General features: G+C 32.6%; 1 protein-coding gene across 1 annotated transcript; it reads right to left on the bottom strand.

The window, feature by feature from the left end:
* Positions 1-130: 130 nt before the first annotated feature.
* Positions 131-13,764, bottom strand: LOC110612303 (phosphoinositide phosphatase SAC3). The gene is made up of 16 exons (XM_021753054.2): positions 13,119-13,764; positions 12,324-12,528; positions 12,066-12,231; positions 10,913-11,135; positions 10,336-10,412; positions 8,794-8,981; positions 8,618-8,715; positions 8,256-8,389; positions 8,008-8,136; positions 6,301-6,664; positions 5,551-5,672; positions 5,065-5,178; positions 4,423-4,614; positions 2,010-2,180; positions 1,418-1,529; positions 131-921 (listed from the first exon to the last, which is right to left on the bottom strand). Exons 1-16 carry the CDS (start codon positions 13,236-13,238, stop codon positions 802-804), a joined length of 2,535 nt encoding a protein of 844 aa, XP_021608746.1. The 5' UTR covers positions 13,239-13,764; the 3' UTR covers positions 131-801.
* Positions 13,765-15,836: the final 2,072 nt, after the last annotated feature.

Raw genomic sequence — 15,836 nt, forward strand, 5'->3', positions numbered from 1 at the left:
GAAAATGGGTGCCTAAACCACCAGGCTGAAATAATATTTACCTCGGTAATAGTTGATTGATCATCAAAAAGCTGTAATAAGCCTAGAATGTTCATATAAAAAATTCTCTTATTGGAAAAAGAAAAGAATAGAAAATGAAAAAGGAAATGTTCACATAAAACTCTAAGCAGGCTTAAACGAAAATTACAGGACTGAGATTTCCAAAATTTTAAGAAAGAATGCTATTGTCATCCTATGTGCATCCCCAACATGCAGGTAATTTCACAGAAATCAGACTGGTAAGCTGTAATCAGTCCTATAGTCGCAGGTCTGTCCTCCAAACAGTTGCTCAATTGTTAGTATCACAAAACATTAAGGAAAATAAAGAATCAATAACCTGAAATTCTTCTAAAGTTGGAGCTCAATGAGCAGAGAAAATATTAATATATTTACAAGATTCAAATCTAGGAAAAGCCCATATACTAGTAGAAGAATGAGAAAAAGAAGAGCTCCAAAAAGAATTTTGTTTTTAAACTGTTGGCTATTTACTCTTTTATACTTGGGTATCAGAATCCATTGAGGTTTCCACGATGCAATCAATGCTGTGAGTTACACATATGGCTGGGAGGATTTCAGATTTCTTCTCGGATGTATTTTCATGGGCTTGCCGATATATCTGCCTCTCTTTTCTCCTTCCGTTCCGGCCATCTCCCTTTTGTCTTGCTAGTAACCTCCCTCTATCAATACATCAGCATCTTATGAGCTTGTTCAGTTGCTTGAGCGAAGGATAAATATTAATACAAGGTCAATGTGAGCTAAACTTCAATGGCAGAGTGTCTCTCCATGGTTTACCCACTGGACAAAGCTGTCTGAGAATTCCGCCAGGACATTGGAATTCTGTGGATTTCCATAGGATAAATCTGTTCCCATATCCTCCCTTGGCTACAGAACATAAACACAAAATAAAGGTCATATTAACATGTCAAGTAGCTCGGTTGGATAGTTTGAAGACAAACCAAGCAAATATAACAGCATCAATGAAGCACATAAACCAAATAATACCCCTATCGCAAGTAACTTTTGTGGACCTAATGATCATCTGAACCAAATAATTAAGCAAACAAACTGAGCAGAATACTGCTTGTCCCAAAAACTGAAGAAGACTATAAAGCCTACCAAAATGGTTCATGTATTAAAATGATTGTAGCTATCATCTACCAGTCATCAGCCAGTTGCTCAAACGTTCACGAACAAAATATATGCACTGTTGGATTATGGAAATAAGCAACTTTCAATGGAGTTCACTCATTTTATTCCAACTATCAGCAAATTTTGCATCCTTTTGAAAGAGTTCTGAAGTGCTTGCTTTGTCTAAATATTGGTTAGTTGATAAAGAACAGCACGAGAAGTGCTGCCTGCACAGTTAAAAGGTGCTCACCTTCATGCTGGATCCATATTCACTAGTGCATGGGGTAGTTTCACTCATTATTCCATTGACAAAATTTTCAGCTGATGTCCCAGCAATTGGTGAGCTTGTAAGCATTGATGACCTGCAAAGTATGAAAGTTGATGAGGAAATTATAATTTCCCTTGTTACAAATAAATAGAGCAACAATAATCTCTGAGTTTATCATTGACCCTTCAAGAAACAATATAAGAAATGCAAGACCTATTAATGATGTGGTTAATTGTCAAAGATTCAGTGCTTCCTCTAACTTCCAAATCTTTAACAGAACATATTCTGACAGGAAATGCATATAGCTGGCTGGATAGCTACAGATAAATTGCATTTAGAGAAGGAAATAGTTAAAATGAAGGAACTACTTAGAAGTCTTTGTGGTCATTATTTTGATTACTCTTGAATATTATTTCCATGATTCCATCTCAAAGCATTATAGAGCCCCAGATTTCAATAGTTAAACCTTCTTACAAGTACCATGCAGGTATCCTTAAGCTAGGAAGTTTCTTTGCTGGCTTCCAGGAAACTTCATGGACATGGTTATTACTTCTTGAAAAGCAATGTAAAATACCTCTCATATGGCTCTTCCTCGCATGAATTTCCAGAGGAAGACAACCAGTCTAAATCAACAAAATTTGAACAATTAAATGTGTCTTCAGAGAAGTAAATATGATCACTTCCCAGATATTGCTCCCTTTCCACTTCGCCAAAGAGCTGTCTGCGAGGCATTGAAGGAGTGTACCTGTATGAAGAAATTTAATGCCTTGTCACAAGAAGCATTCTTCAAAGCAATAAAATAGCACAAGAAGTCTATTGATCAATCATGAATATCGGAAATAAACAAAAAAATAAAAAACTACAGATATAGGGTGTTCAACAAATCAGAATATCTGTAACAAATGCTAAATATGCAACTTATGAACATGATACGAGTATAGGTCAATCCTGGTATGCTCAGGAATTCCAAGGCTATATCTACACTCGCCAAAAAAATGAATATGCAAAGAAACCTCTCATGAGTAAAACCTAATTCATTATATCAAAGTGAAAATAAGAAAAACTTTATATGATGGAATTTTACAGATGTTTCACGTTAACAGAAGATTATATAGGTGAAGGAAGAAGAGAAACAAATGGGAGGACATCCTCCTCTGAAAGAAGACAGGATAATAACTAATCAATTAAACCCTTTATCTTATGAATAACAGCAAGAATAAAAAAGCTCCTTGAAGCAAGTAACTATAAAAGAAGCCACAAGTTATTCTACCTCCAGCAATTGTCAAATGATGTATTGATTCTCAGGTAGCAGAGCATTGCCCCATAAGAGATGATCTAGTAGCTAAAGGAAGGAGTTAAGCAGTTAGGGATGTATAACCATAGTTGTCAAATCGAGAATCGAAATCTTCATTTTATGAATCAAAAATCGAGAATCGAATCGTAAGATTCAATAAAAATACTAAAAATTAAATAAAATAATATATGTTCTAAAAATAAGTAAAAAAATATTATAATGGCATGTTTTAATAAAATATACAATTATCATTTATATAATTGGAAATATTCTTTATAATAGAATAATATATAATTTTCTATGTTACATAGTTTTATGGTATAAATTATAAACTCTGGAATTACAGACAATAGTTATCATTATACATATGCTAAAATTCTTTTTTCAATTTGATCAAATAATTAAACAATAAAAAATATAGCAAGTTTTAATATTATTAATATAAATTGCCATGAGATGACAACTATAATCAGTTAAATAAATTAGCTAAAAAGAAAAAAAAAAAAAAAGCGGAAGGGGGAACAGTATGAGTGGTGGAAGAAAAATAATTAAGGAAATGTTTTGTATACATTTTCATGGTAAAAATGAATGAGATTTTAAATTTTAAAAATATAAAGTCTGACAAGCCCTTTATAAATAATTGTTGAAGAGGGTGAAACTCGGCCAATTCATATTGATTCACTTGATTCACTATTGATTCTTTCAATTTAGTCACAATTCAGATACACGTGCAATTTACACTATATATTTGAATCGCTAAGATATGAAATCGAATTGAGAATCGTAAAATTTAGGTACATTCAAGATTTACCCTATAGATTCGAATAGATTTGTTGGAAAATTGATTCAAATCGAGAATCGCAAGATTTTGACAACAGTGGCTATAACTACTTTCATGTCTACTTGTATTTTAGAGGGAAGCTGACAGTTACTGTTACAGAACCTGGAAGCTATACTTCAGCTCTGAATCTCTATAAATACAAAGGCACCTACAGAGGAGAAACATTCTGAACTTCAATAAGAAACACATTCTTGTTTCCCCCTAAATATTGCTTCTTCTCCCCTCTCATCTCTCTCTACTCTATTCTCTCCATTTCTCTGTAATTCTACTACAATGTCAATAGCTCTGCTAGGGTTGAAACTCTAACAAGCATCTCCTCCACAAAATACACTACATTATGGTAAAAACATTTCAATAATCTCTAAGGATCTTAGCCATTTAAAAATCTGTAGATTTAATTTTTTAGGATCTCTTATTCCATCCAATTTAACAGCTTTCACTAACAATGCCAAATAAATTATTACAAAGCAGATTCAGGGGAATAAAAAGGAGAATGAGATCCATTCCCCTCGCAATGCACATCACATAATTCATGCATCAACACTCAGGAGACGAAGCTTTATTAGGTATCTGTATCTGAAATATATCACACAATTATAGCATCATATTATCAAGAACAGGGTTGACAACTATCTTTACAAATACAAACAGATTGAACATCTGACTGAAAGAAAGCACAAAATAAGGGAAAAGCTACAAGGGCACATGCATAATGGCAGATTTCCCATCTTCCATATCCTAAAGGCATACCCATGAAGAGTACATAAGGCCATCATCATAAGGGGATAAGGGCGCATCAAGAAGTCAATTGTACCAGTTTATTGAAGAAAGACAAAAGTGAAGCAAGAAAACCTTGAAAATGCTATGTCACTTTCACATGTTGATATCTCAGGGGATGACTCCAAAAGGACATTGCTTTCCCCTTCCCATTTATCTGGCAAAGGTGAATTGGAAATTTTCTCCTGCTTGACATTCATGGCTGACATAGGTGAGTGGCTCTCATGAAGAATATTCCCATCCGACAAGGACCTTTTGAAAGTTGACCTAAATGTAAAGAACTTGACAGTCAAAAGAGAAGCTGCAGCTAAAAATATTTTACTTGCAAAACATAAAGGAAAATTATTACAAGCTGAAAAATACATCCAGAGGGTTAAATCCCAGCCCTCCAGATAATGAATAAAATATGAAAAGCATAAATTGGACGTAAAAGGGAAAAGAAACAAAGAACTAACAGTAAAAATCTGAAAATATATAATAGAACACAGAGATCAATATGTGGTCTTGTATCATCTGAAGTGCAAATGATAACCAAGCACCAATAGTCCATTATTCTAAACAGTGAAATATGGAGCATTCAAATGTACAAATGACAACTGACTGAGATAGTGTATTTCCAAAGAAGAGGCAAGCATGAATGAAGGAAAATACATTTTTATAGGTTCCATTCCCCAGGAGTGACATGTACAGTTCAAGCCTTGTCAGCCAAAAACTTACCTTCTATCTTGGTCCACATATGTTTGCCCATTCCTTCCCACACTGTAATTCTGGTCTGAGTTCAATTCCCAGAGTGCAGGTTTACCTAGTTGTGGCTGGAAATGCCCCAAGAATCTGCTTGAATTGTCAATATACAAAGGGTTAAGAAAAGAAAAAGGTTATATATTAATAAAATCATTGCAGCAATTACTCAAGGATTATTGCAAAGATAAATAAAGAACATATAATCCAATATATCAAAGCCCACAAATTAATCCCTGAACAACATTATTATTATTGTTATTATTGAAAAAGGGAAGAAGGAAAGAAAGGGGAGGAGGATAATAAGCTACATTATTTCCAACATGAAAAGGCCCGCTTTTGAATTTACAAGTATTAAGTTGAATGGACTGATCCAAAGTCAAACTCATAAACAAAACTTATAAGCAGCTATCAGAGGTAGTTCTTGTTTTTGCTCCAAACAAAACAAGACCAAGCACAACTTACACATTAATAGCATCTTGTTTCTCTGCATCCATGTATGCATTGCTGTAATAGCGTTGGAGAGTTCTGAAGAACTCCTGGGACTGGATTGCTGCTTTCCACTGACCCCTTCTCTGAGAGAATATCTATATGGCATCAAGAGTTCAAAAATTTCAGAATGAAGAATCATTAAGAACTATGGTGGTGAGATGGGGGCTAGATGACACTTAGGAGTATCAAGTAAAGGGGATGCCAAGTTTGCAACTAAGACAACCAATAATCCCAAAGTGTACTGCCAATCCCCAAGCATAGGTAATTTACTAGGCAGAACAGAAGCATTAGTTTGTTGAAAATTTCCCCCACTCCCTCTCTTTCTCCACCTTTCTATGAACACTATTTTTTAAATGTTCAATGCTCCAAATTTTGGTTTCTCCATAATAACTAGCCACGCCAAGCGTCAGAGTTCCCTGCAAGTCAATGTATATTTAAGAAATTTGCAGACAGGGAATTACAAGATTTTTATCAACTCCCCAAACTCCAACCTCACCAAATTTGACTGTCAAAATCTGGTTTACCAAAAAAAAAAGCCTACATCAAAAGATGCAAGGTAAAGGATGAAAGAAATCGATTTAGACACAGAAGACTAACAAGATATAAAATTTTTTAATATTCTGGCTTAAGTTATAATCACCCTAAAATAGAAGCAAATAATTCATATAGCTCGCCAACTTGGGTTTAAGGTTTATTGAGTTGAGCTCAGTATAGCATAATCACCTTATTATGTGCAGCTGACCCACCATATTGATGTGCTAATGTGTCGCCCATTCTTTCATAAAATCCCATCAATTGTTCAGCCAAAGGTGCATCAAGGTCTATCTTTGGATTAGCTATAAATCCTAAAGCATGAAGTTGCTGTCCAAGGGCAGCCAACCCATATGCATATTGCGCAACATTTGTGCGATCAAGACAGTCTATACAATTGGTCCTGAGCACACCTTGCTGAAACATTGGAGGCTTCATAGAATGGTTTCCATTAGCAACACAATTACCTCCATTAAATTGCCTCTCCATATCATTGGCATCCCCATCACCATTATTGCATCTATTCTTGGGAGATAGGTGGCCATTCTCAGTAATCCTGCATATGCTCAGCATACAAAACATGCCACATTAGAACATGGTTAAATCTTACTAAGAAATAAACTTACAACTAATGATGCAAATCGTTACATCATAATAATCAAAACATAAAAGGAGATTTATGGGTGAACAATCCAACATAACCAATGAAATTCTTTTTCTGAAAAAAAAAACTATTAGTTTCGGTTTAATTTATAGCAAATCAGTTAATTTGGTTCATTTCAGTTGTGAAAATTAGAAGTCCGATACAACCAAGCAAATGGTGTGTGTGTGTGTGTGTGCGCGGGCTTGTCAATTGGTGCTGACTTAGAATGAATATTGATCCTCATAGATTGTCAAACATCAATAGCTTCTAATCTCCTCTCCTTTGAAATTGTGAACCCTAAAGCCATAACCAATTACCTTAGAACTTCTGTTCACAAATATTGCATTTTTTTATTGTGAATGCGGGAAAGAAAAATCAATACTGATGTATATCTTCTATAATTCATGAATGTGATGATAAATATGTTTCTAATCTCACGTGGAATTTGCTTGTTCAATTTTCCTTTGAACAAATCTTTTTGGTCAATTGGGATTTTTTTTAAAGAAATGAACCGTCAATCTCTTTTTGTATTAGTTTCAGTGTTTATCCAATTTTTCTTAGCAGTTCTAGTAATGATCTTAGATATATTCCATTCTGTAATCTTTTTTCTTTCCGTTCCCCTCCTCTATAACTAAGATAGGTGAAATACTGAAATTTTGATTCAGTTATTTTGGTCCTACCATTTTATTGATTCAGTTCTTAATTCCATATAGTTCAGGTCATTTTAAAAGGGGTATACATCAACTGAACCAACCAAATGCTCACCCCTAAACAGATATCTCCCAAGCATTCACTAGCCAAATGGAGCAATTTTACTGTCCCAGTTTAATAAAATGTCAAATACAACCTAATTTCCCCAGACTGAAAAGAAAGGTGGAGAGGAAGCACACAAGCAAAAGGAGAAACACACATGCACAAATGAACATGCACCGGCAGAATGAAGACAAAAAAGTATGAAATGTACAGCATTAGATCTGTACCTTTCAGATATCAATGCTACCATTAACCCACAAGGGAAATTAAATTAATAAGCATAAAAGAGATACTTGAGATTCCAGGATTCAATCACTCCTGACGATACATTAGAGCTTACATTGGGCATGTGCTAAGCAATAAAACAGACAACAAAACAAATAATATATAGCTAATAGCATTTTCTCATAAATTAATTTACGACTATTACTACTGACAGCCTCTGAATCATACTAGATGATGGACTACACAGAAAGTTGCAGAAATTTGATGAACCAACTTACAAAAAGGAAGGCCAATTTGTACACCCTTCAGTTCTCAAGGCTGGTGTTATTTGACAGTAAAAGAAACCTGTCAGTGTCAAAGCATATGCAGCTACTTTGCCCAGAAGTAACAGAACATTTGTTGCTTTGCTGAGATTAAAAAAAAAAAGGAAAGAGAGAGAGAGAATCAAGTCTCTTGCAGTAAAAATAAGCTTTTCAAGAGGTCATAAAATTAAGAATGTTGGCAAAAATATTATACACACACATACCTACGAGTATGCTTGTGTAGATCCCAGTGAAGGAACCTTAAGCGGTTCTCCTCAGATAAGTCTTTATTGATATAATCAATGGCGTTAGCAAACTCTGCACGAAGAATTGACTCTCGAGGCCTCTTCTCCTGTGTCTGTTAATTGGAAAATGGCAACATCAATCAAGGATGAGGCAACAGAAGGAACTCTGAGGATAACAGCTCACATTAAAGAAACAGCACAAATGCCTTCATTTTGTGATAGTAACAAATATTTTCTAAAGATTTCTTTTTACTTAAAACCATTTCACAACATATGAAGCAGAGAAGAAACAAAAAAAAAGGGGGGGAGAGATGGGCTGTTGAAACAAATAAGAAAATCACCTTAATAAGATTCAAAATAATGATAGGATTTCCATATCTCTTGACAAGATTCTCGAAGTGTAGTCTGGTTGCTTCATAATTTTGGTCCTTTCTTGATACTGGATGAGAAAAAAATGTTAGTGTAAAAATAAAATATATGATGCAATACCATGAATCCTAGAAGTGCAAAGACATACATATGATATCTGGTTTGATATTCAAACGTGAGGTTTCCTGTGACCAAAATAGTGGGATAGAACCACGGTTTTGGACAACAGAGCTTATTTGGATGGGACAACCTTCAGGAACATCCTCAAATACAATCTGCTCCGTCTCAACATCATTGGCTACCCTACCCTTCTCATTTACACCGCGTTTCAAATACCTAAATTAAAAGGCACAAGAAAAGATGCTTGAGAATAAGTATACCTACTGTGGGACTACCATCCACATATTCAATTTCCAGACAATCAAAGATCTCCAATATTAATCATATTATCAGATAAAAAGGTTGACTGAAAAATCCAAGTATTTTAACGATTACTACTTATTGTTGAGGAATATGTACTTAACTACAGTTTAAAAACATTAACAAAGGATTTCAAGCCAATTCAACCGTAAGCAACTAGCTCTGGATTCCAATTAGCATTATCAGACAGACCAAACTGAATGGTTGGACCAACGAAAAGAGAGGTTCTGATTGGACCACATGCAGTTAAGAGGTGATTAAAAACTTGACCCATCCAGTTTTTCTAATAACCCATACCTCACTTAACCTATTAAACCAATGAGAGTTTATTTTTCCCCACAACAACAGTGCTTTGGGTCTTTAACCATGAGAAATCCTTAAAACCACAACTCGCAAATTTTCTAATCCTTTATGTTGATATTCCCAAATTTTAAAGGGCCAAGTTTCGCAGACATAGGGCAGCATGAAGGAATAATTTTGTTTTGGTCTTTGAGAAACCAAGTCCTCAAAAACCTCTGACTGTCAATTTCCAAGTTGGGACTTAAACGCAGTAACTTCACACTTACAATTGCTTTCTTTGTTTATGATTATATTATAGAAGATATGATTACATTAGGGTACAAGATTCAAAGTAATTTACAAGTCAATTTGCATAGACTAAGGTGCTTTATTTTTGTCCCACTTATTGCAATTTGTTAAATTTCCACATTGGTTTCGGATAGGGTTAATGTGCCCTTATCAAGTCTTGAATGCTCCCCCCCACATCCCAAGCTCGGTTTTGAGAGTACATTAGGCCTGGCCCATTTTCTTAAGACGGTACCAAAGCAGATCAGAGCCTCCTCATTCAATATTGGGCCTCTTTTAAGTGTTTCATGCTTCAAGTGTTTGATTGTACATGTAAGTACCAAAGCGGATCAGAGCCTCCTCATTCAATATTGGGCCTCTGTTAAGTGTTTCATGCTTCAAGTGTTTGATTGTACATGTAAATAGGTATGTTAAATTCCCACGTTGGTTTGGGATAGAGATAATGTGGCTCTAATAAAGTCTCGAGCACTCCTCCCCCATTGAGATAACCTTTGGAAGCGAGTTAGGCCTGGTCCATTTTCTTAAGACAATTATTGGTAATCTAAAACATTTTCAACTTCATGGTATTTCCTGCCTAGTTTAGTTAGATTGCAGGTTCAACAATTGGCCCTTTTTTTCTGAAAACAAACAAATCAGTTTATGCCAAGGAAAATGCCTTCGTAAAAAATTAAATGAGTTTTCTTACCTGGTACCAGCATAATGGCGGGAACGTCTTGCAATAAGGGTAAGTTTGAAGTCCCGTCCGGATATAGAAACTGTTGCCTACATTCATATAGCATGAAGCCATTAGTTAAAAATGTGTGTGGGTAAGCAAAATTGATGAAGGTCTGAGCCAATTCGATTTGATATGTTATAACTGGTAATTTTAATTTTTATTGATAACTCAACAAACAACTTCATTGAAATAAAAATAAAATAAAATAAACTTCTTTTGCTCAATGCATAAACAACTTCTTTTGAAACAAAAAAAAGCCTGAAAAGGACTAGTATTGTTAAATAAGAATAATAACTGCATATATCCAAATTTCTTGTGTTAAACAGTCATTTTCCTTTTTAAAATTGCAAATAGAAATGAATTAAAAAAGAAAGTGGTTTTACATTAATAAACTCATGATCAAGCAAAATACAGTGCTACGCCCATAACCACACCCAGTGCATGCCAATAGACAAACTACCAAAAAGGCAAGTTAGCAAGAAAACTATGAAACCAACAAGGATAAAAACTACATACACTAGTTTTCTTCAAAAAACCAATTACACACCTGTTTAAAGAAGCCATACACTAATGCAACAGTCCAGAGTGTATTTTGAAGGTGATTTCGTATTCCACGGGTTAAGAACTCATTCCATACAAACATTGTCTCATAAACGACCTGGCCAGTTTCTTTATTACACAAGTTCTTTTGAAGACTACGCATGACATGGTATGAGTAGCTAAAAAAGAAGTCCTTTGTCAGGTCCACCGTGCATAGCAGCTTCTTGTATCTAAGTCATCAACAAAATAAAAATAATTAAGTTCACATTAAAAGACCGCAGGAAAAATATATCCAAAAACTCTTGGAAGGAAAAATAAGTAAGGAAATAAAGAAATCCCTTAGAGATAATTTCCTAAGCCTATTCATCCAATGCAAATATCCACAAAAAACCCTTCTAAAATAACAATTAGCAAAAGTATCATGCTCCTCTAGTTTAAAATGATAAATCCAACAGCACAAAGAGAGAGAGAGAGAGAGAGAGAGAGAGGGAGATTAAGTCTGAGCAATTGGTTTGATAATTACTTCAAGCAAAATACTTTTCCTCTAAATGTGCATTGGTAAAATTATCACATTACAACTGGTAATCATAAAATGCACAAGTATTCTGATGATGAAAAAAGATGTAACAAGTTCATGCTCCACAAAAAGTAAAAGAAGTAATAGGAAAGAAAAGAAAATGGCCAAATGCATATTTGTATACCTATACTTTATCATTTTTTCCTATCAGACATCTCAACTTTAATATGACCTAATAAACCGCTAAACTTTTAAATACAAACTTTAAAAAAATATTACTATTAAACACAACTTAGCCAAATCCATGGGTTTTAAAGTTGTGTTTAAAAGTAATCTTTTAAAAAGTTTGTGTTAAAAAAAAATTATTTTTAAATACAACTTTAAAACTATGGATTTAGCCAAGTTGTATTTAAAAGTAATATTTTTCTAAAGTTTAAGTGTTTATTAGGTTACTATTCAAGTTGAGGCGTCTAATAAGCAAGAGTACTGAAGTACAGGTTAGCCAAAAAAAATAGCACAATAAACAACCATTTCTAGTAAAAGCAATGTTGAAAGCATCACTGTGAGAGGAGTAAAGACTATCTACGGTTTTCTCCACAATTGAAATGTTGAAATACATTTACATGCAGAATGGACCAGAGACCTGTTTTCGTTCTTAGAATTAGTTATATCAGACTGAACAGCAGAATTTGGAAGTGGAATCATCTCGCTTTTGGAGACTGCATAAATGTTATGACCACATATTGCACCAATCTGTCTTCTTTTTGTAATCAGCAGCATATAGTATGGCCCCAGAAATTTGATAAAGCCTAAAACCAGAACCATTTTGAGTGTAGTTATAGCAATGATAGTGTCAAAGCCTCAAAGGTTGGAAAGTAAATGCAAACCAAGAACCACATACCAATAATTCCATAACAAGTTGTGACAAACTTCAGCCCACCAGTGGCATTATTTCCTTCATGTATTCTCCTCAATAGATCAGAACATTCACTCTCTGTATATGTGGTAGAATCTTCGCGTATATTTAGTTCATACGGGTCCAGCCGGTCAATCTTTAGCACTCTCCAATATGTCCGACTCTTATCCCTCCCTATCATGTAAAATTTCTGAAGCACAAAATATTGCAAAGAAACATACAAATGAGCGTATACATCCCAGAAAATGGTTAAGCATGATTAAAGCAGTTAAAGAATGATACACGTTGTTAAACAATAAATGTATCCCATCTACAAAAAATCTTGCACTTTAAATGCCAAAACCTCAATTAGTAATTCCAAAAAAAGTAAGAAGTTTATCCTGAGCAACAGAAACCAGAGTCATTTTAATATGATGTGCTTGAAAATTCTCTAGTCAATGGATTGGATCCTCTGTATCATCAAACATTCTTGCTGACAACATGGCATTCAATAACTGAAAATTGATATTTCACTAATATGCACTACTGTCACCCAATTTAATAGATAGAACAAGAGGGTAACAATTCCAAACTTGTATTATCACACCCAATCAACCAGAGACACATAAACACTAATCCAGAAGCTACCAAAAAACCAACTAAACAGTAATCCAAATACTACCCAAAAAAAAAAACAACTAAAAGGGATTAGCAAGCATTACAAAACTGATAATTAGAACAATATCATTTCAAAACAAATAGTTACAAAAAAAAAAAAATAAAACAGATCTTCTCTCTCACCGATCGAGTCTCATAGAGTCTGAACTTTTGCATAAAAACATGTTGAGGACGGGGCAACTCATCATGAATAGTATTAGGATTCGGAGAAGTAGAAGGACACCCATTCTCCATTGATGCCATCTTCTTTATCTCTCTCGCCCTCAAAAAATTTTAGTTTCCTAGTTCAATCAGATCTCTCCCTCCCCGAGCCACAGGCTCAGGGAATTTATCACAAGGGCATGCAAAGAATAAAACAGATCAAAGAAGAAACCCAAAAACAAGAAAAATTAAATTAAATTATCGTTGAAAACAAGCAGAATCCCATCCTTTGCATATAATAGAGCTTGGCTGCTTCAAATACAACATTCTTAATCTCCTTCTTCTTCCTTCTGAATCCTGATCTCCAATCAAAAGAATCAATGATTAACTTGAAGACTATTATTACAGAATGAGAAAGGTTGAAAATGGAAGCTATATATGAATTGGAAGGAGAAGATCAGTTTACAAAGAAAATGGAAAGAGAAAGAGAGATTGGGATTTGGGGAGCTTTGGAGAAAATATGGGTTTTTTTTTTAATTTTTAATTTACTGTTTTAATTTGTTTTTTATTTCCTTTCTTTTTCTTCTACAAGGCACAGCTAATTATTGATGATGTTATTGTTTTTGTGAATTTTTTAGCTTTGATTTGTGTTGTTTGTTGTTTTAAGATATTGAAAAACAAAATATTAAAGAAGTTCAGATCCAAAGAACTCCATCCACACATTACCTCATGCCACACAGTCTGCTATTTATTTTTCCACCCAAATATTAAATTTAAAAAAAAAAAAACAAATTAAAGTGAATACACCTTTGTTTATTCTCTATTTCTAAATTATATAATTAAAATATTTACATATTTTATAAAATTATTAAAGTCTTTAATTTTTATAAAATTATTAATTAATTAATTTTAATTTTAATATAATATTGTCTTGTTAATGAAATTTTAATTACATATATTATTTAATTTATAATTTTAAATATATATTTAATTACAAATCAATGTATATATATGGTTAAAATCCATTAATGGGATTATTAAGAGTTTATTTTCCCATGTTCAGCAATACATTTCATTGTAATTTTTAGTTTGTAGTTAAAACTTAATAAATATAACTCTCTATGGTTCATTATTTAATCACTTTATGGCATTGTTCAATAATAATTTTTAGACAGTATTTAATGTTTTTATTCAATTAAAATATTAATATTTACTTAATTACTGATAAAATAAATATCCACCATTAAAATAATTAATATTATTACTTTTATCTCCTAATATTTATTGTTTAAAATTTATTAAAAAATTTCGACAACTAAAATAAAATGTTGGTGCCTCTTAGTAGAACCGCAATAGATTTGATATTTTCAGGTATTTGATCCGACTTCTAGTAAAATAGATTTGTATAATTATAATCAGATTTGAAATGAGTTTGGATTTAAAAAATAATACCCTTTATGAATTCAGATCGGATTTGAATTTTATATATAGAGTATTCACTACTCAAATCCGTTTATATAAATAATTAATTTAATATAAAAATATATTTTACAATAATATTTATAAATTTTTTTATATATTTTTATTTAAAAATTTAAATTTAAATATTTTTTAAAAATATTAAATTTTTTAAATAAAAAATATTTTTATATAAATTATTAATTAAAATATATAAGATTAAATGGATTCGAATAAATATTTTATTCGGATAATAATAATCGAATTTGAAATGAATTCAGATAATTTAAATTAATTTTTAATAGAGTTGAAAATAAATTTAGATATTATTAATATAAATCGAATTGAAATTTGAATAGTTTTGTGGGTAGAGAGTTGTCACTTAGATTTTATATCTATTGAGTGAATTAATTATTTTTGTATGGAAATGAATTTTAGCATTATGCAATCACAAATTAATACAGATTTGATTTGTAATAAATGAATGTAATTAGAAAAATAATGGGAGTTGGGGGATGGAATAACTAGTTGGTTTGTTATAACCACTAAAGGGAATACGGATTATGGATGCATCCGCCAGCTGGTGAGACTCTCTCTTGAGAGATTGAGCTCAATCAGATACACTAGTTTTGACCTTGAAGGCCGGACCAAACCACAGTAGTATACCGGCCTATACGGTTTGATTTTATTAGAAAAATATTATTTATAATTTTTAATATTTTAAATATGAAAATAATTATTTTTTTACTAATAAAATGAAATATATGAACTAATAAATATAATATTTAAAATAAAATAATAATAATAAATTCAGCAAAGTTCACATTTGGCACAGTTGCACCCACGACTAGCAATAATTATTTGTAAAATCAACTACCTGCCTGCCACTGTGTGGTCCTTGCGGGAAGTGTTCGTGATCTCCGACACTATTTGCGATCACAGATCTTTTCAAACTTTTTCAGAATGTCTCTATCATTCAACTTTAAAATTTTAAAATAATAATAATAATAAAAATAAACGGAAGATAAATATTCTTAAACAATAGATAAATTCACAAGTAATTCAAAAGTGTGGAGCATCTCTAAAATTTGATAAATAATATTTTACTCCTTTTAATAGATTTATTTAATATAAATATAAATTATTTAAAATTCGATTCAATAAAAATTCGACCGTATTTAATTCGATTTTTAAACGAGTCAAGTTCGAATTTAATTTTTAAACTCATTTACCATAAATTTA

Source organism: Manihot esculenta, chromosome 3 (genome assembly GCF_001659605.2).
Source record: "Manihot esculenta cultivar AM560-2 chromosome 3, M.esculenta_v8, whole genome shotgun sequence".
Lineage (NCBI taxonomy): Eukaryota > Viridiplantae > Streptophyta > Magnoliopsida > Malpighiales > Euphorbiaceae > Manihot > Manihot esculenta.